At 54.9% G+C, this 24,451-nt stretch overlaps 1 protein-coding gene across 3 annotated transcripts in view; it reads left to right on the top strand.

Annotated features, from left to right (window-relative positions):
* The window catches only part of KIAA0232 (KIAA0232 ortholog), a 69,198-nt gene extending 48,413 nt beyond the window's left edge, over positions 1 to 20,785 (top strand). The window contains exons 4-9 of one of the 3 annotated variants that reach the window (XM_056132769.1): positions 3,562 to 3,628; positions 4,952 to 5,033; positions 7,580 to 10,823; positions 15,982 to 16,090; positions 18,176 to 18,273; positions 19,891 to 20,785. In XM_056132769.1, coding sequence (XP_055988744.1) covers positions 3,562 to 3,628; positions 4,952 to 5,033; positions 7,580 to 10,823; positions 15,982 to 16,090; positions 18,176 to 18,273; positions 19,891 to 20,067 — 3,777 coding nt within the window. In that variant the 3' untranslated portion in view covers positions 20,068 to 20,785. The remainder of the gene's footprint in view (positions 1 to 3,561; positions 3,629 to 4,951; positions 5,034 to 7,579; positions 10,824 to 15,981; positions 16,091 to 18,175; positions 18,274 to 19,890) is intronic. The other 2 variants (XM_056132771.1, XM_056132770.1) reach the window with 2 other exon arrangements.
* The last annotated feature ends 3,666 nt before the right edge of the window (positions 20,786 to 24,451 follow it).

Genomic DNA, 24,451 nt, shown 5'->3' with positions numbered 1-24,451 from the left:
GGTCTCTCGCGCTGTGAGGAAAAGGGCTGTGTTCATTTCTTTAGGACTTCAGGGCTTCGCCTCACAGTGTTCAGAGCTGATCCCTGGTGGTGCATTGGGGGGGCCTATTCCATGCTGGGGGAGCAAACCAGGCTTGGATGCCTGTGCAGAATGGCAAAAGTGGGACTTTGTTTGGGGCTGCAGCTGCCGGTGCTCGGGGCTTGCTCCTGGCAGGGCTTGGGGAGCCATCTGGGGCGCTGGGGATTGAACCTGGGTCAGTCACGTACAGGACGAGTGCCCTGCCTGCTGTCCAGTCACTCCAGCCCAAAAGTGGGACTTGGAGGAAGACCTTCACAGAGCTGCTCGGTCTGGAGAGGGAGCACGTGTATGAGCACCCCAGACAGTTGCGGGGGCCTGGCTGCCCAGTGCCGTCTGTGCTCTCTGAGGGTGCTCTGCCTGCTCAGCCTAGGAATGGCACCACGCTCCTGTTCTGCACCCTTGTTTCAGGAATATTTTAGTTCCCCAGTGGTTTTTGGCCACCCCTGGTGGTGCTCAGGTGGCCATGCCTAGGATCAGCCCAGCCTAAGCTTGCTCTCGGCCTGTCGGACTTGCTTATGTGAATTATGATAATTTTCCATTGGGGGAGGATCCGCATGAAACCTAGTCAGTTGTCTCTCTGACTCCACCTTCTCTAAAATTTGAAGATTATTTTTGGAGGGGAAGGGGTGCGGTGTGGTACCATATGTGGCCGTGTTCAGGGCTTACTCCTGATTCTGTGCTCAGCCACTTTCTTGAAAGGAAGAATCGTCACTCTAGGTGTTGGAGAAATACTTCAGTGGGGAGGGCGTTTGCCTTGCATGTAGCTGAACCAAGTTTGATCCCTGGCATCCCATAAGGTGCCCTGAGCCCTGCTAGGAGTGATCCCTGAGTGCAGAGCCAGTAATAAGCCCTGAGCACTGTTGGGTGTGGACCCAAACAATAAAGGAAGGCGTTGCCACTTGATTCGTCTCTGCTGGGGTCCTGCCTGGCATATCGGGTGTCTCCTGCCTGTTTGCTGAGGAGGGAGGCGTGAATGATGTCAGACGCCTGGCGAATGGTGGGTGAGGGAGTTGTTTTTGAGCAGCCCCTCTTTTAGATGGAGAGCGTACAAACTTGAGGGTGCTCTGGAGGGCATACTGCACATCTGCACGCTCACTAGGACTGGGTGAAGTGGATCTGAGTTTTAGAGTTGGAACAAAAAGAAGTTGAGAGTAACTGGTTCATTGTAGTCTGTTAATCTGTTCTCCCAAGGAGTCCTTGCCCTTCCGAGCTTGGGGGTTGTGAAGGCCTTGAGGGCAGATGACACTGACTAGGAAATGGCCCCAGGCCAGGCAGTCTCCTTTAGGAGGGACTGCTCTTCCCTCTGCCCAGGCCAGGCAGACTGCACCCATGATGATGCTTGCCGTGGTGACCAGAGCACTTGCCTGCTCTGGGCAGAGTCATAACACTGAATGCTGAATTCTCGCTCTCCCTTCCCTTCGTCCCCCCTCCCGCTTCTCCCTCCCCTCCTTGGTCTTTAAGGAGAAAGGTCCCAGTTCTGTTTTCTTAGGCTGATTATCCATGCATAAGCCTCAAGGGGGTTCTTTTTTTTTTTTTTTTTTTGCTTTTTGGGTCACACCCAGCCATGCACAGGCATTACTCCTGGCTCTGCACTCAGGAATTACTCCTGGCAGTGCTCAGAGGACCATATGGGATGTTGGGAATCGAACCTGGGTTGGCTGCGTGCAAGGCAAACACCCTACCCGCTGTGCTATTGCTCCATCCCCAACAGGGTTCATCTTAAATACTTTGTCACGATGTGATCATTCTGGCTGATCTTTGCATGGGCACGCAAGGGTCTGAGACGGATGTAACAGGACGGGGGCTGTGTCATCTGTACAGAACGTTGGTGTTTGTGACACCCGGTCGGGGTCAGGGTTAGCCTTGAGAAACACACTTGGGAAGGTGAAGATGCTCCCCACGGGCCAGCCCAAGATGGAGGCACTGCTGCTGCTTTGGCTGCCCCTCCTCCTTTCTCTCTGCGTTGGGCCACGCCCTGCAATGCTCAGGGGTGACTCCTGGCTCTGTGCTCAGTGATCTCCCTTGACAGACTCGGGAACATTGTGGGATGCTGGGGATCAAACCCCAGCTGACTGCATTCGAGGCCAGCGTGCCTCCCACTGAGCTCTTGCTCGGACCCGGTGGGCCCCCGTCCTCTCAGGGGCTGAAGGATCGGGTGTTGTCCATGGCCAGGGACAAGGGGCCTGCTTTCCTGAGAGCGAGGGGGGCTGCTCAGCTTGCCAGCTGCAAGGAGGAGGCCTAGCCTGGGAGAGTCCCGGCGGCTCCTGTGCGGGCCTGAGCCCGAGGGGCGGCGCTGTGCCCAGGCTCCCTCTCTGCTCGGGAGCCTGGCACCAGGTTTAGAAACAGTGACGGCCCTGCTGTCCGCAGGGGCGTGTGGCTGCGGGTCAGCTGATGCGGGTGTTGGGTTCATGACCAGAGGAAGTGGAGTGGAGCAGGCATATCGCTCCCCGGCCAACGCTATGGTAAGCAGAGTCCTCGGGATGGAATGGGGAGTCGGACTGTCGCCAGCTGCTCCCCGACGCGCCTGAGCGTCTTAGGGGAAAGGCCGGTGCCCTTCGGGCCGCTTCTCTTTCTGCTCCGCCCGTCTCCCTCCTGAAAGCTGGGATTTGATGTGAATGGCGTGTCGCTGTCAGTGTTTACAACTAACTTGCTCTTCTAATCTGTTTCTTGTTGCTCAGTCTGCGCAGCCGTGGGGCTCCTGGCCCAGATAGCTGGGATCCTTGTGCTGAGTCACTTTGGTGAAGTGCGCGGCGGGGCAGGGTTCTATTCTTAGCTCCTCCAGGCCTCAGAGGACGGTGTGGGTGGGCAGAGTCCTGCGCAGGCGTCTGGGCCATGCCCCCGCTCCCACCCCCGAGACAGACTCGGGTCCGGCTAATCGGCAGTTTCTGGTTCCGCTCTTGTTGCGTGTCGTCCAAGGTTCCCCTCTGTTTGAGAAAGGGGCGTTCGTGCTGGCGACGCAGGGAGAGATGACATCCTGTGAGGTTTCCACCTCTTCCTCTCGTCCTCCGGGTCGGTCACTCTCCCTGCTTCAACCCCCAATCCCTAGGACCTCAGGCCTCCCCAGGTGCCCCTTCAAGCTCTCTCCTCCAGCCCGGGCACCATATCCGTTTTTTGTTTTTTCCCTTGCAGCTGAGTGTTTGTTCCCGGAAGGCGGAGAGGGTGTCACCTGTGTTCCTTAGGCTGCGCGTGGACGCAGACAGGGCCTGAGTTTCCCAGGGCCGGAGTGTGGCACAGAGCGCTTGGGCTCGGCACATGGTGGCGGCGGCTGCAGCCCTTGCTTGGCCTCTGGAGCCTGATATCATCCGCAGTACCCCAGGGAAGACAGGGGCCATTCGGGGAAGCTGGCTCATCAGCGAGTGCTGGCACACTTTTGGTTCATACTGGTCACGTGACTCTTCAGGCACGTGGAAGATTCGTGAGACCTTGGAGCTGCGGCAGGTGTTTGAGTTGGAGGCCACGCTAACTGTGTCTCTTCTCCTGCAGAGCTCTGGCATCGAGACTTTGGTGGAGGAACTCTGCTCCAGACTGAAGGACCTTCAGAGTAAGCAAGGTGAGAGCTGGCGATGACCGTCCCGTGCAGTTAGTGTCCCTGGGCTGCCTCGCCTGTCTGCGCCCTGCCTGGAGTAGCCGCTTCCCCCCAGGTGCTTTCATGCAGAGCTGTTCATTCTGGGATCACTGTGCCCGGTATTTCGTTCCTAGCTTTGCCTCTTCTTACCCTGTTCCTTAACTTCGCATTTTCCGCGTGGCTCAGTGTCCTCAGGGAAGAAGCGATGCTTGTGTCTTCGTACCCCCAAACCCTGAGCCTCCTACTCGTGCTCGGGTCATTGCTTCAACGTCAGGCGGCCTTGTGAGCTAAGACTCTTCAGTTCTAGGGGACCCACACACTTGCTCCCCTGTCGGGTGAGGAACAGAGAGATCTGCAAATGAAGAATTTCTGCGCAGGTTACACCAGTCAGGAGGAAGTCCAGGAGGGCAGAATTTTGTGAGAAAATGTTTTTAGAATCCAGATGGTTGTCCGTTCGTCCTTCCTTCCTTCCTTCCTTCCTTCCTTCCTTCCTTCCATTTTTTTTTTCTTTTTGGGTCACACTCAGCGATGCTCAGAGGTTTTGCACTCAGGAATTACTCCTGGCAGTGCTCGGGGGACCATATGGGATGCCAGGGATCGAACCCGGGTTGGCCGCGTGCAAGGCAAATGCCCTACCCGCTGTGCTATCGCTCCAGCCCCTGTCTGTTTCTTGAGGTGCGATTAATCAGTATGCAGGGAATTCGGACTCCAGGTCAAGCGCCTTCAGAGCACCGGGTCAGTGCAGAGATGGACCCCTCTCACCTAGGCCCACACTGATGCTGTAGCCAGAGAAGACCCCACATACCAGGAGGACGTTTGCTTTCTTCCTGAAGCCCGGGTTCTCCTGAACATCTCTTTCTTTGTCTCTCCCTCTCCCTCTCTCCCTGTTCCTCCCTCCCCCTCTCCTGCACACGCACTCTCCCTTCCCCCAGCCTCTCCATTCTCTCTCCCCTCTCTCCTCCTCCCCCTCCGTATCTCTTGAATAAACATTCCTCTCTTTCCCCTCACCTCTAAGTAAATTGCTTTTAATACAGATTATTTTGCGTTGCATACATACACACAAAGGTGGCTTTGGCACGTTTGGGTTTTGAGGTAAGTGTGCATACCAAGACATGAATGACAACGCCGTTGTAGACACATTAACTATGGTAAGGATTCAAAATGACAAAGTCATATAGAGTGCTTTTTAATCCAGAAAAGTCCGTATAACTTTTGATTGAAATTTTACTTGCAAAATTGTAAGAAACAGAAGCACTGATCAACTAGATATGAGACAACAAATCTTTCTGCATTTTTGTTTTATAACAGAAGAGAAGATTCACAAAAAGTTAGAGGGCTCTCCCTCTCCAGAGGCAGAATTATCCCCAACAGCGAAGGATCAGGTGGAAATGTATGTATAATTGAGTTTAGTGATAAAAAGTGTGCATTTGTTGAAATCGGGTGGATGCTTATTGGATTCAGTCTTTGCAGTCGTCTTCTACTTAGTGTCATATTTTGTAACTTAGGAATCATTATTGAGCATTTATGTTTTCTGGTAATGAAATTTCAAAGGTGAGTAAGATGGTTTTATCCTTGTACATACTGAGTCAGAATTTTTTTGTTTTTCATTATTGGGTTGCACCCAGTGATGCTCAGGGGTCACTCCTGGCTTTGCACCCAGGAATTACTCCTATCAGAACATAGTGGGTGCTGGGCATCGAATCCAGCTTGGCTGAATGCCAGGCAGATGCCCTCCCCACTGCACTCTCTCTCCAGCCCCGAGTCAGAATTTGTGAAATGAATGAAAAGCACAAGTTGACTGATGGTTCGCAGCTCTGCTGCTGAGCACGTCGGAAATTCACAGGCCTGCTACAGCTTGGAGGGATTTTGCTGAACCTTGTTTCATACCCAGGGAAACCTGTTTCTTCCTGCTTGGGTGGGGAACATGGGTAATGCACTGACCTTGTCAGGCTGACTTCCTGAAGATGCTTACTTCTTTCTTTGTGAGCCATCAATATTAGAATCTGTAGCAGCAGCAGCAGACTGGCTTAGTATACGATTTCTTTGGATCTTCTGAACTCCTAACATAAAATGGGAAACTAACATTGGCTTCTGTAGACACGTGCTGTGCACCATGGCAGCAAGGCCTAGTGAGTGGAGAGCATTTGCGATCCAGCTACTTCCGGGGCCAGGAAGAGGGTGTGTGGGGAGGGCGCTTGCCTTCCATGTCACTGACCCGAGTTTGATCCCTGGCATCACACGTGATCCCTTGAACCTGCCAAGTGTGGCCCGCAATCAAAGAGCAAAACAAAACAGAGAAAATACTTCAAATGTTTATCAGTGTGCTTCTCACCAGATTTCAAAGACTTCATATAAAATGTTGCATTGTTAGATCTTAGTATTGACTACATGTTTTTTAATATTTTCTTTTTCATATAAGTCACAATGAATTACAGTTGTTCATGTTTGGGTTTCAGGCATATAATGTTTCAACCAAGCACCAGTCCCCTCATCAGCGTCCATGGCCCTCCACCAGTATCCTCAGTTTTGTTCCCACCTAACAGCCTGCCTCTATGACAGGCACTTTGAAAAATAAATTTCAGGGTTCTGTGGTTGACAGAGCTGTTCCTGAGAGGTCTTTATGTGTGACACTTCACCACCTCTCAGCACCCCTCCCCCCTCGCCTCCGCCTTCTCTCTGTCACATGTTGAGATAATAAAATCATGGACATGTTTGGTTGAGTAAATTGTATTACTGAAATCAGCTTCACCTGTTTCTACTTTGTTTTAAAATTGATGCCAGAACATTAAAATTACATATGTAAATTTCGCTACAAAACTGGACCTCTTTGGCTCTCCTGGAAAGGAACCACGTGACGGGCAGCTCCAGAACACAGCCCCCACTTGCCAACCCGACTCTCAGTTCTTGGGCTCTCTCTCCTGCTCTGAAAAAAAATTTTTTTTAAAGTCTTTGGGTCATGCCCAGGTATGCTCTGTATTGTTCTGGGGCTGTACCTGGCGGTGCTCAGAGTTTACTTCTAGTCCTGCATTCAGGGATCATACCCTGGTGGGGCTCAGGGGACCGTATATGATGCTGGGACCAGGTGCCCTATCATTGTCCTTTGCTCTGGTCCCTTTCCTGTGCTCACAGTGCCGTTTCACTTGAGCAGTGGACCAAGTCATTATAGAATATCTTAAAGCCACAGCTACTACGTAGCTGAGATGAGATTAAAATTCAGACGTTTCTTGGGTCTGCAGAGATAGCTCAGATGGTGGGACACTAGCCTTGCACACCCCAAGTTTGATTCCCAGCACCCTGTATGATCCTCTGATCCAGCTACGAGTATGCCCTGAGCCCAACCCTGGGTCAGCACTGCTCAGGCTGGCCCGAAAACCAAACATGAAAGACAATTTCATATCAGAAAATTATATTCTTCTCACTGCATTATCACTTTTGACTTCTTTTTTTCGCTTTTGACATCTCAAAACAGACCTTGGAGATAAACATTGCTACCTTGGAGCCGGGGAGATAGTACAGTGGGGAGGGCACTGACCTTGCACATGGCCGGCCCAGTTTCCACCCCCGGCACCCCAATATGGTTCCCAGGACATCCACAGGATTGATTCCTGAGTGCAGAGCCAGCTGTGAGCCCTGAGCAACTCTGGGTGTGGTGACCCAATACCTGCTCTCTCGTCCCCGCCCCCCCCAAAAGAACCCCACACGAAAAAACGTTTCCTCCTCTTCTCTTAATATTCTGTTACATGTCTCCGTGCTTGGTGCATAGGGTCAAATGTAAAGCCTATTTTACTCTATTATTGGTTGATTAAAAACTGATGTAAATTTCGGTTGATGAGAATGTTGGCGGCAAAGATGCAATGCCACTTGCTCTGGTTGACTGTGGGGACTTCCTGTACCGAGTGCACACGAGCACCCACATCTGGCCTCTCACTCTTTCAGGTACTATGAAGCATTTCCACCCCTTTCCGAGAAGCCAGTCTGCCTGCAGGAAATCATGACCGTGTGGAACAAGTCCAAAGTCAGTTCTTACTCTAGCTCCTCGTCGTCATCCACAGCGCCCCCAGCGAGCACTGGGACGTCCTCTCCCAAGGACTGCAACAGTGAAGGGGAAGCCGCCCGGGAACGGGGCAGTGCGGCCCCTGCCACCACGCAGGAGCAAGCCCGGAGCAGAAACGAGAGAGAGAACAAGGCCAGCGGCGGCACCGTAGAGGAGAAACCTGCTCCGTACCGGAAGCAGGGCCGGCACAGAGCCGAAGGAAAGGTGCGCCCGCGATCGTGGTCCTCTGGCTCGAGCGAGGCCGGCTCCAGTTCCAGCGGCAACCAGGGTGAATTCAAAGCATCCACCAAGTGTGTGAAAGTAAGACACAAGACACGGGAAGTGCGCGGCAAGAAAGGGCGGCACGGGCAAGGCCGCCTTCCCCTGGCACACGGCGAGAAGGTGGAGCGGAGCCTTCACGCCGCTGGCAAGCGGGGGCAGAGACTGTTCAAGGACGCCGGGAGGAAGGACGCTGGGGGCAGCGAGGGCCGAGACCTACCTGCGGAGAGCAGGAGTGACCGCGAGTACAAGGAGGAGCCGCTGTGGTACACCGAGCCCATTGCCGAGTACTTTGTTCCTCTGAGCAGGAAAAGTAAACTGGAGACCACATACCGGAGCTGCCCGGACTCAAGTGATCTGGCGGCAGAGGTGGCGGGAGGGCTGTCGGAGTCAGTGCAGGGTCTCCGCGCCGGCGGCCACGACGCCCAGCCAACATACCTCGCAGCAGGCACTTTCATCGATGGTCACTTTGTAGAAATGCCTGCGCTTCTGAATGAGGACATCGCCCTCACGGGGACCTCGTTCTGTTCTCTGACAGAGGACGACAATTACTTGGATGATATTCATCTAGCAGAATTAACACACTTCTATGAAGTGGATATTGATCAATCCATGTTGGATCCTGGTGCCTCAGAGACAATGCAAGGAGAAAGTCGGATATTGAATATGATTCGACAAAAAAGCAAAGAGAAAACAGATTTTGAGGCAGAATGTTGCATAGTGTTAGATGGGATGGAGGTGCAAGGGGAACGTGCAATATGGACAGATCGTACCAGCTCCGTGGGGGCCGAGGGGCTCTTCCTGCAAGACCTCGGCAACCTGGCTCAGTTTTGGGAGTGCTGTTCGTCCAGCTCTGGAGATGCTGACGGAGAGAGTTTTGGAGGAGACTCTCCCGTTCGACTCTCCCCCGTCTTGGACGGTGCAGTGCTCAGTCCACATTTGCTTGCTGGCAATCAAGAGCTCTTTGCAGATATTAATGAAGGATCTGGTATAAACTCTTGTTTTTCAGTGTTTGAAGTGCAATGCAGTAATTCTGTTTTACCTTTTTCTTTCGAAACACTCAACTTGGGAAATGAAAATACGGATTCTAGTGCTAATATGCTTGGGAAAACGCAGTCTAGGCTGCTAATATGGACCAAAAATAGTGCCTTTGAAGAAAATGAACACTGTTCTAATCTTTCAACAAGGACTTGTAGCCCGTGGTCCCATTCAGAAGAAACACGCTCAGACAACGAGACATTGAATATTCAGTTCGAAGAATCCACGCAGTTTAATGCAGAAGATATTAATTATGTAGTTCCTAGTGTTTCCTCAAATTATGTAGATGAAGAACTTCTAGATTTTTTGCAGGACGAAACTTGCCAGCAAAATAGTAGAACTTTAGGAGAAATTCCTACCTTAGTTTTCAAAAACAGATCGAAACTAGAATCTGTCTGTGGTATTCAGCTAGAACAAAAAACGGAAAATAAACCCTTTGAAACGACACAGGTGTGTCACGGAGGCAGCCCTCCCGGAGGGGGCTACAGCTCAGGGGTGATCAAAGAGATTTGGACAAAGATGGCAGATAGGAATTCTGTCTTTGAGGGGGACAGAGAGAGAATGGGCGACGAGCTATTCCCCACAGACGTCAATAACTGCTGCTGCTGCCTGAATGCCGAAGTGGAGACCGAGGCCCTCCAGGAGCCTCGGAGGGCCGTGCAGAGGTCCGAGTACCGCCTGTGGGAGGGCCAGAGAGGCACCCTGGAGAAAAGGGCTTTTGTTTCCGGGGAGCTGTCGAAGGTGGACGGAGGTGATTACACCACCCCCTCGAAGCCCTGGGACGTGGCTGAGGAGAAAGAAAGTGCGTTTATTCTCGGAGGAGTTTATGGAGAATTCAAACCTTTCCATAGCGATGGGGAGTGGGCGCTGGTACCACCCGGTCACACAAAGGGAAGTTTGCTGCAATGTGCAGCTTCTGATGTGGTGACGATAGCGGGCACAGACGTCTTCATGGCCCCAGGAAACAGCTTCGCTCCTGGACACAGGCAACTATGGAAACCCTTCGTGTCATTGGAACCGAATGATCCGCCGAAAACCACAGGGGGGAACGGATTAAACAAGGGATTTTCTTTTATCTTCCATGAAGACTTCCTCGGAGCCTGTGGTAACTTCCAAGTTGAAGATCCCGGACTTGAATATTCATTCTCTTCCTTTGACTTAAGTAATCCATTTTCACAAGTTCTTCATGTGGAGTGCTCCTTTGAGCCTGAAGGGATTGCCTCTTTCAGCCCTAGTTTCAAACCGAAGTCAATCCTCTGCTCTGATTCCGACAGCGAAGTTTTGCATCCCAGGATATGTGGCGTCGACCGAACACAGTACAGGGCTATTCGGATCTCCCCTCGGACTCACTTCCGCCCAATTTCTGCTTCCGAACTGTCGCCAGGTGGGGGGAGTGAGTCGGAATTTGAATCTGAGAAAGAGGAAGCAAATATTCCCATTCCTTCTCAAGTTGACACATTTGAAGATCCCCAGGCGGATCTCAAACCCCTGGAAGAAGATGCAGAGAAAGAAGGCCATTATTATGGAAAGACGGAGCTCGAGTCCGGGAAGTTCCTTCCTCGCTTAAAGAAGTCTGGGATGGAAAAGAGTGCGCAGACCTCCCTGGATTCGCAGGAGGAGTCCTCCGGGATCCTGCTTGCAGGGAAGCAGAGTCCGTGTTTGGAGTGCAGCCTGAACGAGTCTCTGCAGACTGAAGTGGAACGCTCAGAAGCAAATTGTAAAATAATGGCGCAGTGTGAGGAGGAAGCGAGTCATTTTTGCAGTTGCAGAGCAGGGTGTCAGTTTCCTGCGTATGAAGACAACCCGGTGTCTTCAGTCCAGCTGGGAGAGGTATGTGGTGTGTCCGGGTGCCCCGTCGGGCCGCTGGTCCAGGAGCCGCAAGGAAGGGGATTAAGGTGTAGGGAAAAGAGCTCAGACGTTCTTCCCCTGCACCACATTGGTCTTGCCACCATCGCACCTTCCCACGGCTTATTTCAAATTCTCCCAACCACCACCCAAGCCTTCCCCAGTAGTAGGCCCTAGATAATTTACTTTGTATTGCTTGTTATGAATAATCACTAAAAACGATCCAAAAAAGCTTCCTTAGAAAAAACTTTTCTAAGTTCTCTAAGTTAGGAAAAACTTTTCTGGAGCCACTAAGCCCTTGTATAAGAAATCGCATATTGTTACAGGTTTAGCCTTGTGTGCTAACGTGTGTATGTGTGTGTATATATATTTTTTTCATTTTATTTTTTATGGCTATGGATGCAGCTCACTACCAGAGTGCAAGATTCACATGTATCAAACATTCACATGTATGTCCTGGGTTCGATTCTTAGAACCGTATCTGGACACATAAAATTTCACTTTGTTGTAAATAATGAGATGCACTTAGTGGAATTACAAGGTCTCGGATAGGAGACCCCATCAAGCACTACCAAATAATCTGAAATTTTGCTTGTTTTTGAGTCATACCCTCTGTGTTTATGGGGCTGGAGTGATAGCACAGCGGTAGGGCGTTTGCCTTGCACGCAGCCAACATGGCCGACCCGAGTTCGATTCCTCCGCCCCTCTCGGAGAGCCCAGCAAGCTACCGAGAGTATCTCGCCCGCACGGCAGAGCCTGGTAAGCTACCTGTGACGTACTCAATATGCCAAACACAGTAACAACAAAGTCTCCAATGGAGACTTTTCTGGGCCCGCTCGAGCAAATCGATGATCAACGGGAGGGCCTTTACCTTTACCTTTACCTTATTTTTTTATGTGGGAGTACTGCTATTTATTCAGTCACTGATTAGCTGATTGATTTGGGCATGAACGCTACCTTTTTTTTCACAATTTTATTTTTCTTCTTCTTATATTTATTTATTGAATCACTGTGGGAAAAGTTACTGAGCTTTCGGGTTTGTCTCGGTCATACAATGATCAAACACTTTCCCTTCACCAGTACTCATTTTTCACCGAGAACCCCAATATACCCGCCTCCCACCCTTCCCAATGCCTGTGAGGCAGATGATTTCTACTTAACTCTTCTCTACATTGATTACATTCATTATTTCAACAAAAGATGCACCATTATTGTTTAGAATTTCCCCCCAAACAATCAGAACTGCTGAAAAGGCATTGTGAAATACTTTGTTTTATATAGCTAGTACAAGAATCATATAATGTCATATAATGATTTTGGACTTCTGCAAAGAGCCAGATCATTACAAGATTGGTTTCTGTGCGTCTGATGTTATGGCTGTGCCAGAGAGCTACTCGTGGGGGGCAACTCGTGACCTCGGTAGGGCGTGAAGGATGAGCCAGTACCACCCCCCTTCCCATGAGACTGCAGTTGCTCCATCACCGCCAGCTCATACCTGGCTTTCCTATAAGCTCTGAGGCAGCGGCCATCTTGCTGCCGGTGGGGAAAAAGGCGGAAGGGAGCAACACCCTTTCCCTGGAGTTAAATTTTTTGACTTTGGAGTCTGGAGGCATCTCTGCAGCTTGTTGATCTCCTCTGAGATTTATTTGTGAGTGCCTAGACAGGTATTTTCTAAACAGAAAAGATGTTTTTTTAGAATGAATCAAAGGTGAGGTATTTTTAAAAACGGAAATTAAAAATTCCTTTTTAAATACTTGGGCCCTGCCCAGCTGTGCTCAGTGATCATTTCTGGGGTGCTCAGCCATGCTTAGAATCATATGGATTCAAACTAGAGTTGGCCACATGCAAGGCAAGCCCCTTAACCCCCTGTACCATCTGTCTAACCTCGCAGTAATATTGCCCGAACAGGCATGTACTCTGCTTAGTGAAACCTAATTGCTGGGTTTTTTTTTCCTTTTTCGGTCACACCTGGCGATGCTCAGGGTTTACTCCTGGAATGACTCCTGGCGGTGCTCGGGGGACCCTATGGGATGCTGGGAATCGAACCCGGGTCGGCCATGTGCAAGGCAGACACCCTACCCCTGCCCGCTGTGCTATTGCTGCAGCCCCATAATGGCTAAGTGTTGCAGCTCCCTAAGTAGACGCATCAGGAAGCGCCTCTTCTCTCTCCAGAAACTAGTGTGTCCTTCAGAAGCTGCTTCAGCGAAGGAGGTGGAGGAGCAGCCTGGACCGGGCTGGGCAGGGCAGGGATGGGAGCTCAGGCACTGCACCGCCCCCACGGACAGTGCTGGGGATAGCCCTGCCCCAGCCAGTGGCGCCCGTTTATTAAAACGTGTCTTGTGAACTGCCTCTGTATAGAATTCCAAGTTCTCTAGTGCACATTACAGCCTGCCCTAGGAGAATCCCTAGGAGATCCCTGTGGTTTTGTTAATGGGAGACAAGGTGACCTCTGACCGAGGCAACTGGGAGAAGTGGCACTTAGGAGAGTGACCTGCTTCATGAGGAAGCAGGCTCCCTGCTGGCCCCCTGCCTGGTGCTCTCTGCGCGCCCCCATGTCTGCCCTCCCTGACAGCGTCCCTTGGGTCTCTCTGCTCAGCCCCACCCCACATCAGAAATCGTTTCTCTCCCTGATTTCCGTGTGCTTGATGCCACCTCTTGCCTGTGTGCTTCTGTCGCTTGAGTGGTTTCTGTCCCTTTGCTCTGCAGCCGAGCAGCTCCCTGTGGACACGGGCTGTGCGTGCTCATCCGGGAGAGGACTGTGCCCTCGGTGGGGGGCAGCAGGAGAGCCACTGTCGTGGTCAGCTGGACCCAGAGACCCGTGAGGAGAGGAGGCTTGAATCCCGCGGAAGCGCTGAGCTTGGAACTGCTCAGGAGGGAAAGCGACACTGCCGGCCTGTCGCCTGTCTCTTGTCCCACGTGGGACCCTCGGTGTTCCTTTGTGTACTTGGGGAGGAAGGGAAGAGAAAGGAGCGGGAGTCTCCCTTGTGCCACTCCATCTTCTAGCCTGTTGATGTGTATGTGGTACCAGCTTCCCGGTTCTCTGGCATGGCCAGAGCCCCAGGGCTGTCCGTCATCCACAGGGCAACTCCCGCGGGCCTTGCTCTCTGGCCAGCGTCGCTTCCCGAGCTCCCTCGCAGGAACTTGGGGCCAGGCTGAGCCTGGGATGAACTTCTGCTGGTGCTCCCAGCCAGTCCTGATGTGGGTCTGAGAGCCCTGTTTCGCGGGGTCTCCCTTGCCCACCTCTTCCAGAGTAAGAGGGACAAAGTGTCAGACTCCATCCGAACCGGTACCCTGGAGCACAGGGCCTGAAGTGTGATTCTGTTCATCGGCACACATCGATTGAGGATCTAGTGCTGGTCTGTCACTGAGGTCTAGGCTCTGTGGGAGCAGGACTGGACTCTCGCCCTCTTGCCCTCGAATTAGTATAGGAGGAATGAATGCCGAGTTGTGGACAGTTGGCTCTAAGTGAAGTTGGTGAGTCGTTGGCCTGAGCACGGTGGAAGTGCCCTCGCAGCAAGCAGCCTCAGCGCACCTCTCCTCCAGACAGTTCCCGCGTGGCAAACAGGGGCGTGCCCCGTTTCTCTCCGCTTTTGGCGTGGCACTGTCGTGGCACTTGATCACAGCCCTGTCTTTCCCCTCTGCGGGCACACCCCCACAGAGCCAGCCTCTGCCGCTGGACCTGGGTGTTGTGGTCCCTGGCTCGAGGGGCAGCGGTGGGGCCCATCGTGTGTCCCCTCCACTCATTGCTGTGGGTGCGGATGTAACGCAACGCTCAGAGCAGCAGCGGGAGGCCATCGGCTAGTGCCGTCCAGGAGGGAAGGGGACAGAGCCTGGAGTGGCCATCAGCGCAGTCAGGCCTGCCTCTCCTGGCCGGGGCGGGGCGGGGAGGGGCTGTGTGCTCCTGTCTCCACCCTTCATCCACCTGGCCAGCACCTGGGGATTTTGCATCCTACAGGGTGGAAAGGGCCAGTCCGGAAACAGCGGTGGTCACTCATTGCGTGTCAGGAGGATGAGTGCCTCCCGCGGGGGTGAACATCGAACAGGGACCATTTGAGCCTTGGCCCCAGCAGGACTGAGCCCTGGAGACGCTTCTGTGGGGTCTCGCCAGCCCTGAGGGACTCATCTGTCTGTTCACTTGGACCCAGCCCCCGTGGCTCCCAGCTGTGCCCCTCCATGCCCTGCTGCTGAGGTCTGGAAGGGGGGACCCTCCTGCAGCCCCAGGCCTGTCCTTGCTTCCCGCCCTGGCTCCCCGCTGAGCTGCGGCAGAGGTGGACTGTTCTGTCCAGTGTGCCCGCCTTGCTGTCCCCCAGCGTGAGGATGCGCTGGCTCCTGCCTGCCGCCCCGCTCTCATGCCCTGTTCCTGGGGTTCGGGAGGGTATTTAGCAGTTGCTCGGTCAGGCCTGCTCCCCCGGCACGCCGGCGAACGCTTCAGCCCAAGGAGCCATCTCCCACACTCACGACGGATTGAGCGTGTGTCTGAGCTAGAGAAGGGAACTGGGACAGTCACCGACCGCCCTCCCCAGGGAATGAATTTTAGCTTCTAATTTAGAATTTCTGAATAACTAGTTAAGGGCAAATGAAAGCTTGAAGTGTTTCCCATTTAGTTAACCCTCCCCACCAAAGAAACACAGATGAATTAAAAAATACTCAGTGGCAGCCAGGCCTTCAGGGTCGCTTCCTGCCTGGCGCTGGGCTTGCGGCCGCTTCCTTACTGAGCCCAGACCCCAGGAAGAGCTCCTTTGCACCTGAACACGGCGATTTCAGACAGAGTGAGCGGTCTGCCCGAAGGGTTAAGAGTCCATCCCAGAGGCCGTGCGTGTCCCGGCCACCAGCGTCCGCGAGCCTTCTGCTTGGCCTCACACAGCGCGGCCCTGGCTTACAGACTCTGTTCAGCCCTCGCCGTCCCAGAGACAGATAAGCCTCCCCACCCAGTCAGGGGCGAGGATGGGCCTCGGGGGGCCTCTGGGCTCGGGGTTCAGCCTCATTCACTGCAGTCTCCTGGGAAGAGCCTGTGCCGCAGTTCCTGTTCGCCTGTGGAGAGCGGCAGGAGGCCAGTCCATCTGGCGAGCACGTGCTTGTGGCCCGGGTGGGTGTTGGGCCTCTACCTCCTCAGAGTGTGACCTCCTCTGTGTTGTCCGCACAGTTGCCCGTGTTGCACACTGAGGAGCTCGGCGCCCCCAGACGCCCAGAGAAGCAGAGCTGGTGGGAGAAGGCCCTGTACTCGCCGCTGTTCCCTGCATCCGAGTGCGAAGGTAAGGGGGCCCTCCGCGCCAGAAGCTCGGCCCGATGGGGGAGGCCTGCAGCAAGACCGCGAGGGCGGGCTGAGGAGCAGTTGCGGGAGGCACTGTGTGCGGAGATGGGCCTGCAAGTGTTTCAGATGGGCGCCGGGGCCGCGGGTGAGGCAACTCTGCAGGGGAATTGGGCGCACTTGTCTTGTGGCAGGAGCAGACTCGTGAGCGTCCAGAGCTGCTTGTGCTCGATCCATGGCGTGGGGCCCCAGTGGTTAGTGCCAGAGCTTGACTGCTAGCTGTACTGTCCTTCTCTGTCTGGACAGGACTGCTGGAAGCCTTCTCCCCCTCCCCCACACACACATCCTGTTGAGCCGCGGTGGGGCACGTAGACCGCCTTGGGGGAGTGCACACGTCCAGCGTGTCTGCCCGGCACCCAGGCCAGTTCTCTTCTCTGCCCTGGAGAAGTGGCTCTCAGAAGCCCTGCTGTCTCCTGCCCAGGCTGTTTATGCACGGCCCTGTGACCCCGGCCACCACTACAAGAGTCGCCCTGACTCTCCCTAGTTCAGTTCCGCACGTGCCCAGTGCGACACTCGGCCAGTCGGCCTGCATCTAGAAGAACGTGCTTAGTGGGCGTAAGTATAGGAAGGTGGTTTCAGTGTCCAGGGAAGCCAGGAGGGAGAGTGTGGCCCAGCAGTAGGGTCTGGACACTTTGCACAGTCGCTGACAGAGGCCGCCACTCCCACTGTGGGCATGAGGGCAGTCAGTGCCCCTGCCTTCCTGCCAGGTGGCCCGGAGAAGGCCTCAGAGGAGGGCACCAATCCCGTGACCACTGTAGGAGGGACCACACAAGGGGCAGGAGACCCTTGCACGGTGAGGCCACAGCCCTTTCCCAGCTCTGGGCCACCTGGGTGTTGGGGCACTGTCAGCTCTGTGCGGTTGGATGGTCAGTGGGGAATGTGTTAGGGCTTTCTGTGTGCACGCACCCTGAGCAGTGGGGACTTCAAGCTGTGACCCCTACAGCAGGGACAGGGTGTGACCTCAGGCTGTGTGTCCCTAAGGCAGGGACAGGACGGACGGACATTTGGCATTTCTGAGCCAGAAGAGGGGTGTATGGCCAGGAGGGAGGGTCCTCTGTGCTGTGAGCAGATGTCAGGACATAGTCGCTTTCCTGTAACTGCCCCCACCCCCTCCCAGTCCCCAGCATTACAGGGACAGCCAAGGGCTTGGTCAGGTCATTGCGGACCAGGTGTGTCTCCACACAAAGGACCGGGTGCCGAGGCGCCAGCCGCTGTGCTTATGATGGGCAGTTGTCACAAGGAGACAGGCGGCATGGCCCCTAGGCTGAGTCACACGGGCACAGGGCACTGAGGTGGTGCCTCCAAGCTTTTAGCATGGGAGATAGTGCAGTGAGCAGCGCCCTTGCTGCAGCCGGCCTGGTGAGCCCTGCCAGGAGCACCTGAGTGCAGACCAGGAGTCCTGAGTACTGCCAGGGGTGGCTCAAGAACAAAAATTTTTAACCCTTCCCCCCTTAAGTCCAGAGCACGTGCAGGAAGCAGGTGAAATGTTCGGTTCAGGCTCATCTCCGCCAGGGCCCCTGCGGCAGGCACGGGGGTCCTTGGCCTGGAGGACGAGCTGCCCTGGGCCCCGCACTGGAGTCCCCCGGCCACTCGCTCTCCTGCGTCCCCCACTTCTCTTCCAGCGCCTCTTTGGTCGCAGCCGGGTGCTGTGCTGTGGGGTGGGGCGGGGCCCTCCGCCTTCCGGCCACAAACCCTGTCGTTGCGCCAGCCTCCCTGTCCTTCCCAGGAGCCCTTTCTCCCTGCTGAGAGCAGGGCGTGGTTTGTGGAAGAGGCTGGTGCCTCGAGTCTCACGGGGCTGTCAGCCTGCCGGGCCCCACTGTGCTTGTAGACCTGTCCCAGATGCTGCCCAGCCCGGGTCTGAAGGCACTCGTGGTGGCATCCCCGGGAGGCATTTGGGGACAGTCCGGAAGAGTCGTGCCCCGTGGCCACGGGGTTGTGCCGCGGGAGTGGACAGGATCGTGCTGCATAACCGTGTCTTAATGGGATTTCCCCCTTTCCCTCTCTTCCCTTCTCCATTCAAAACGATAAGAGTGTTGTACAAATGCCAAGGGAGAGAATGGTCTAGAAGAATTGCCAGACGTTAAAGAGATGCCCAGTAATGAAGAGCGTCTGTTAGATTTTAATAGGGTAAGTGTCCTGCTCCTTGTCGCGCACGTTCCCGTGGCCGTCCTGCTACCTCTGGCCTGGGGCGTTGCGCCACCCACACCGCAGCCCTTGGGCCACACTCCTGCCCCCTCTCACGTCTCCCCTCCTGGAGCAGTCCACTCAGCACGGCTGGCACAGCTCTGCCTGGTACCAGCACTTCCTGGGCATGGACTCGAAGGCAGGCGGAAGCTTCTCTCTCTTCCAGTGTGGGTCGGCTGCCCCCGGCCTCCCTGTTTTCCTTCCCTGGCGCTGTCTGTCTGCATCCAAAGCTGCCTCGTCCCCTCAGCTCTCCAGCCGCCCCCTGGCACGCGCCCATGTGCTGTCCGCACAGCATGGCCCTTAAGGCTCATCTGTCACCCCCTAACCTTCAGGCGACTCTGGCAGGTGTGCAGGGCCTCCACGGGGCGTCTGTGATCATGTGCCCGCTCCCTGTCGCCAGCCTGAGTGGGGACTCTGCTCCCTTCTGGGTGGGCATCTCGCCGCCTTCCTGGGCGTCAGCCTAGGCCAAAGCTGCCGCTCGCTGGGGTGCTCGTCTGTGACCTGGGGGCTCTGCTACTCACTGTGACTCAGGGACCACTCGTGATTGCTGGTGGGGCTTCCGCTCACTGACGGGGGGGTCCTCTCGTGACTGATGACTGGGGCTCTGCTCTCTGACTGGGGTCCTCTCATGACTGATGGCGGAGGCTCCACTCACTCACCGCGGTCATCTCGTGACTGATGGCGGAGGCTCACTCACTGACCGGGGCCCTCTCGTGACTGATGGCGGGGACTCTGCCACTCACTGTGACTCAGGGCCTTTGCTACTTCCTCCAGGTGAGGGGCTTTGCTAGTTCCTCTAACCCAGGGTGACTCATGGGGGCTTTGCTACTTACTCCAGCTGAGGGGCTTTGCTGATCCCTGTAACAGGACAGAGGTTGCTGCAGTTACTACATAGGGGGCTCTGTAGACACTGCAAGGGGAGGGGACATTGCTTGGGCCCTGGTGATGAGGGTGAGGAGCGGGCACCTTTGCCGGTCACTCACCCCACCACTGAAGGGGCATGGCTGGATCGTGGGACTGACCAGGGGCACGTGACTCATGTCAGGGAGGGGGAGCTAGTTGCTGGGGCTGGACAGGAGACAGCTGGGCCACAGTGCTGACCCAGAGAGTTTCATCAGAAAGTTCTAGATGCTACTCGAACCCCAAGTCAGAAGAGGGGGCCAAGGCACTGTCCTGAGAGCAGCTGACGGAGGCTCCGTCCACTCCAGGGACAGCAGATGGTCCCAGAGTGATCCCTGACACAGAGCCAGGCGTCGCACCTGAGCGCCCCTGTGTGGCCCAAGCCAAGCCCCCTGCCCTGTCAAGAAGGGGAAAGAGCCCAGTGGCTGCCCAGGCTGTGGGTCGTGGGCGTGGTTGGCAGCGTCCTGGCTCCCCGGGGCAGCCATGAGGATCCCCTTGTGGAAGGTTCCCGGGTAGAGCACGTTGCTCGGATCAGGGAGAAGAGGGCATGCTTTCGAAATGGTAAGTCCACACGTTGGCATGACTCTCCGGAGTTCCCGGCCGCCTGCGGGAACATGCGCGCGCGTTCTGACGCGGTGCCAACCCTTCCTCTCCTCCTAGGTGTCTTCTGTCTGTGAAGCGAGGTGTACAGGAGACAGGCGCTCCGGGGCCAAGGCCAACGGCTTCCGCAGAAGGCTGTGCTCGAGCGCCAGCTCCGGCTCGGAGGACACAGCCTCGGACGGCGGGGCTGAGTGGGCTGATCCCAGCGGCCAGCTCTTCTCTCGGACTCATCTCTAGCCAGAGCAGTGCCCGCCCACCCGGAGAGGCGCTGCTAACCCCAGACAACTTCGGTTTCCTCTTCACTCACCGACCGCCATCGCGATACTCTTTCTCTTCTTGCTTACTTTAGCGTGAGGACAGCTATCGTGGTGAAGATTCTTTTCCAAGCTGTTGAGTCTTGGCTCTTTGACATAGACTAGATCGTGTTGTCCAGTGCAGAATGGGGGTGCATGTGCTTGTCCTCTGACAGCCCTTCCGCATCTGCGTCATGAGCACCAGCCTCCAGCCCTCACCTCGGAGAACTGGCATGGAAGCGTGTGCCCTGCGGTGAAGTGGGCGTTCTGGAGGCAGGAGGGAAGCGCGGGCGTCTCGGCCAGGGTCTTGCGGGCGTGGCAAGGGCCGGCCACAGAAGCATTGTGGAGGAGACGATGTTCGTGACCGCCAAGGATTCGGGGTGTGGGTGCACAGCCGAGTGGGGCTCGAGAGGACCCCACGTATTGTCACCCTGCGGTTTATTTACCCCAGACACCTTCCAGGGTGGTTGTGTGGGTCTTAAAATGCGATGAGAGCCTGGCTTGCAGGTCTGTTTCCTAGTCATCTTCAGTCCATTGAGGCCCTCTCGACTGGACGTTGTCAGCGGCCCCCCAGCACCCCAGAGAAATCCTGGCTGCTGCAGCTTGTCACTGTGTCTGCAGCTGGTTGGAGCGTGGATCCCTTTTGTGTTTGAGAGCGTGTCTGGGCACAGGGTGTGTGGGGGGGTGTCTGTGGGCATGTGTGGGGGTGTGTGTCTGTGGGTGTGTGTGGGCGTGTGTGGGGGTTGTGTGGGTGGGATGAAGTGGGTGGGGGTGGCAGAGCAGTCTTTGTTCCTGCTGGTGTGATTGTACCCCAGGAAGGCATGGGACTGCCTTTCTGTCTCACTTAGGAACCCAGCATCAGCACCTTCTGTTAGGAACCCAGTGTCAGCACCTTCCCTTAGGAACCTAGCGTCAGTACCTTGTGTTAAGAACCCAGCACCAGCACCTTCCCTGAGAAACCCAGGATCAGTACCTTGTGTTAGGAACCCGGCATCAGCACCTTTCGTTAGAATCCAAGCATCAGTACCTTGTGTTAAGGAACCCAGCATCTGCCCCTTCCCTTAGGAACCCAGCATCAGCACCTTCCCTTAGGAACCCAGTATCTGTACCTTATGTTAGGAACCCAGCGTCAGCACCTTCCGTTAGGAACCCAGCATCAGTACCTTGTGTTAGAAACCTAGTATCCGCATCTTGTGTTAGGATCCCAGCATTGGCACCTTCCGTCAGGAAACCATTGTCAGTCCCTTCCCCTAGGAACCCGGCGTCAGCACCTTGTGTTAGAAACTCAGCGTCAGTACCTTGTGTTAGGAACCCAGCGTCAGCCCCTTCACTTAGGAATCCAGTGTCAGTACCTTGTGTTAGGAACCCAGCGTCAGCACCTTCCCTTAGGAACCCTGCATCAGCACCTTCCCTTGGGAACCCAGCATCAGCACCTTCCGTCCCGGCCCTGTCTGTCCCTAGTGCTCCTCCAGCTGCAGGCCACAGTGGCGGGCTGAAGCTCGGAGGAGCTGTCTGCAGAATCTGAGCATTTTGCGTTGTCTTGTTTTAACCAGCTCACTGTTGGTTTGAGACGCTCCCACCCCGTGAAGTCAGTGCAGTGTGTGTGGAGCCAGGAACCGCAGGGAGGCCTCCCAGGGACCCCTTCGGCCTCAGGAAGCACGCGGACGGTCTGCTCTGCGCACTGGGCGCCGTTGCCTCTCCTAGTAGACAGCGCCACTGACTCCAGCTGGGCGGGGTCCCTGCAGCTCGTCCTCTGGCTCTTCTAAGTGGGGTGTGTGTGTGTGTGTGCGTGCGCCGTGTGGAAGGTTTTACGTTGCTGTTATTTATTTACAGACTTATAAGGTTTTATGTGTTTTTCTTCTGGAGCTTCCTGAGAAATGATCAGCATCTGCACTGAAATATAATTTAACAGCTAAGGGCAAAAAACAAATTGGAAGTTGTAAATCCTTAGAGTGGCCGTGGTGACGGTCACCCTGGCTGTGATTGCGTGTAGCAGAGACCAAATGCACTCCGGCCCAGCTGCGGGCGCGCTTCCTCGGGGAAGGCGAGGCACGGGCGGGGACAGGTCAGCTGTTTGTGTTCCTCCTTCTGTGGCTGAAGCCCGGCGGCTTCCAGCGACAGTTGAGAGTTTGGGTTGTTGTTTTGGTTTTTCTTTTCTTTTTCTTTCTTTTTCTTTCTCTCTCTTTTTTTCTTTTTTTGTGAATGATCACAAAGAAAAAGCATTGTTGAAAAATTTGGCCAAACGCTGAGACGCACTGTGGTACGAGGCGCGTTGTATAGCGTGGCGCTGGGGGACGGTTTCCGCCCGGAGACGTGTCTTCCCCGTGGTTGTACCGTTCTGATTTCACGTACACCAGAGTAACTGATTTTTTTGTTTTCTTGTGGAGTTAACACCAAATAAAAAAAAAAAACCTTTAAAACAGTTGGCATCTTCATTCTATCCAAGGTCCCTGTGTAAGGGGCCCCAGCCAAGAGGAGACAGGAAGCACCTGTCTCTGGGGAGGAAGGACCCAGCGCCAGCTCCATGCCTTCCGCCCTCCCGGAGAACATGGGGTGGGGGGGTCGCCAGTTCCCCAGCCTGCAGATAACCTGCATCATTGTCCCCAGGTGTCCTGCTTACTGCTGCTCTGGTTTATCAGTGATTTATAGTGATGGGGCGTTTGAGATGTTTCTGTGTTTTAGTCATGCTTGTCCCACTGGTGGAGGTCCAGGGCTAGTCCTCCCAGAGCGAACCTCTGTCCATTCCTCCCTCCTCCTACTGTTGCCCAGAGTCATCTTCTCATTTCTTGCCAGCTTGTTTCCACCCCATGGAGGTGAAAGCAGCCCGTATTGCTCTCCTGCCTTGTTGTTCCTGGTCCCCCAAGCCCCAACCCTGGCCCTAGGGCTCCTGTCGTTGTCATGGCAGCATAATATTCCAGGGCGACATGCTGATCCCTGCTTCCTTGCCTATCATTACCTTTCTATGGGCCTAGAGTGGGTTCCATGCTCTGGCTGCTGGGGTGATGTGCTTGGAATGTGGGATGCAGACCCCCCAGTTCCAGTGAAGGGGTTCATGGCCCACAGCTCCATTTCTGTAAGTGGATTCCCAGCTCGGAGGATTTCCTTTTTTAAAATTTTGATTGGGGGGGGGGTGTCACTCGCTGCTTAGTGCTCAGAGGTGCCCTGGTGGTGTTTGAGGACACCATATGGGGTTGGGGTGAAACTAGGGCTCCTGCATGCAGAGCTGTGCACCAGCCCATGCCGCTCCCCTGCCCTCTTTCTGTGTCTGTCTTCCCTAGGACCCTCCACACTCACCTTCCCACCCACGGGGCCCAGCTCCACACACACGCCTTGATTCTGTTCTGGGGGAAAAACCAAAACAAAACACCTATTTCTATGTCCCCAGGGCTGGAAAATAGCGTGTATTTGTAGAGGTGGAGAGAGGCGGGTGCGTGGGTGTCACCCTGCGAAGGTCACTGCAGGCCCCCAGCACCCATGAAACACATTCAGGGTCATGCTCTCCCGGCCCCTCTGAGCCCCTCAAGAACAGGGCGACCGGATTCCTTGAGCCTGGGAGCAGCTGGGATCTGATTGGTTCAGGCACCCATGGGCGGGGCCGCAGCTGTCTGCCTTGCTCTGGTGTGGGCCTGGGTGATGCCAGGCGGCGGGCGCTGCTGTCGAGGGTGTCCCTGCGCATAGGGCATGCTGTGGGCTTGTCTTGGGGCCATTTTTTTTTTTCAACCTTGAGTCTAAAAAATTCTCCCATGCATTTCTAGAAGCTTCCTCTTTTTTTGAAGTCAGGCCAGTGCACTGGAAGCCTGTGCATCTGTGCTCAGCGAGTATGGCTGAGGTTAAGGTTTACCTGGGTTTGCTCTCTGGCACCACATAGGCTTCCCCAAGACCCTCCAGAGTGATCCTGAGCACAGAACCAGGAGTAAACCCTAAGCACAGTTGAGTGTTACCCAAAGTTAAAAAAAAAAAAAAAGGCCGGAGCCAGTGGAGGCCTAAAACCGAGCCCTCTTAGGACTGCCCGACCCTTGCAAGCTCCATCTGTGTGGCTCTCGTGGCCCCTGAATCTGAGCACTGCAGGTCGCCTTGGGCTTTACTTACTGAGTGGTTTGAACGAAGTAAGGGCTAAGATACAGGGAGGGTGCTGGCCATTCCTGTCACCAGCCTGGGTTCAATTCCCAGCACTCAGGGTCCTCTGAGCCCCACAAGGAGTGAACCCGGAGCAGAGCCAGGAGTCAGCCCAGAGCACTGATGGTTGGTCCCAAAACAAAATATGGTTCTGTGAAATCAGGTGGCCCCAGTGTCCAGAGAGCACTGCTCAGGAGTGACGGGACACCCCC

The sequence above is a fragment of the Sorex fumeus genome, unplaced genomic scaffold, assembly GCF_029834395.1.
Source record: "Sorex fumeus unplaced genomic scaffold, SorFum_2.1 ptg000095l, whole genome shotgun sequence".
In the NCBI taxonomy this organism is placed as follows: domain Eukaryota; kingdom Metazoa; phylum Chordata; class Mammalia; order Eulipotyphla; family Soricidae; genus Sorex; species Sorex fumeus.
The sequence above is the reverse complement of the archived record's forward strand: the minus strand, read 5'-3'. Positions and strand labels throughout refer to the sequence as shown.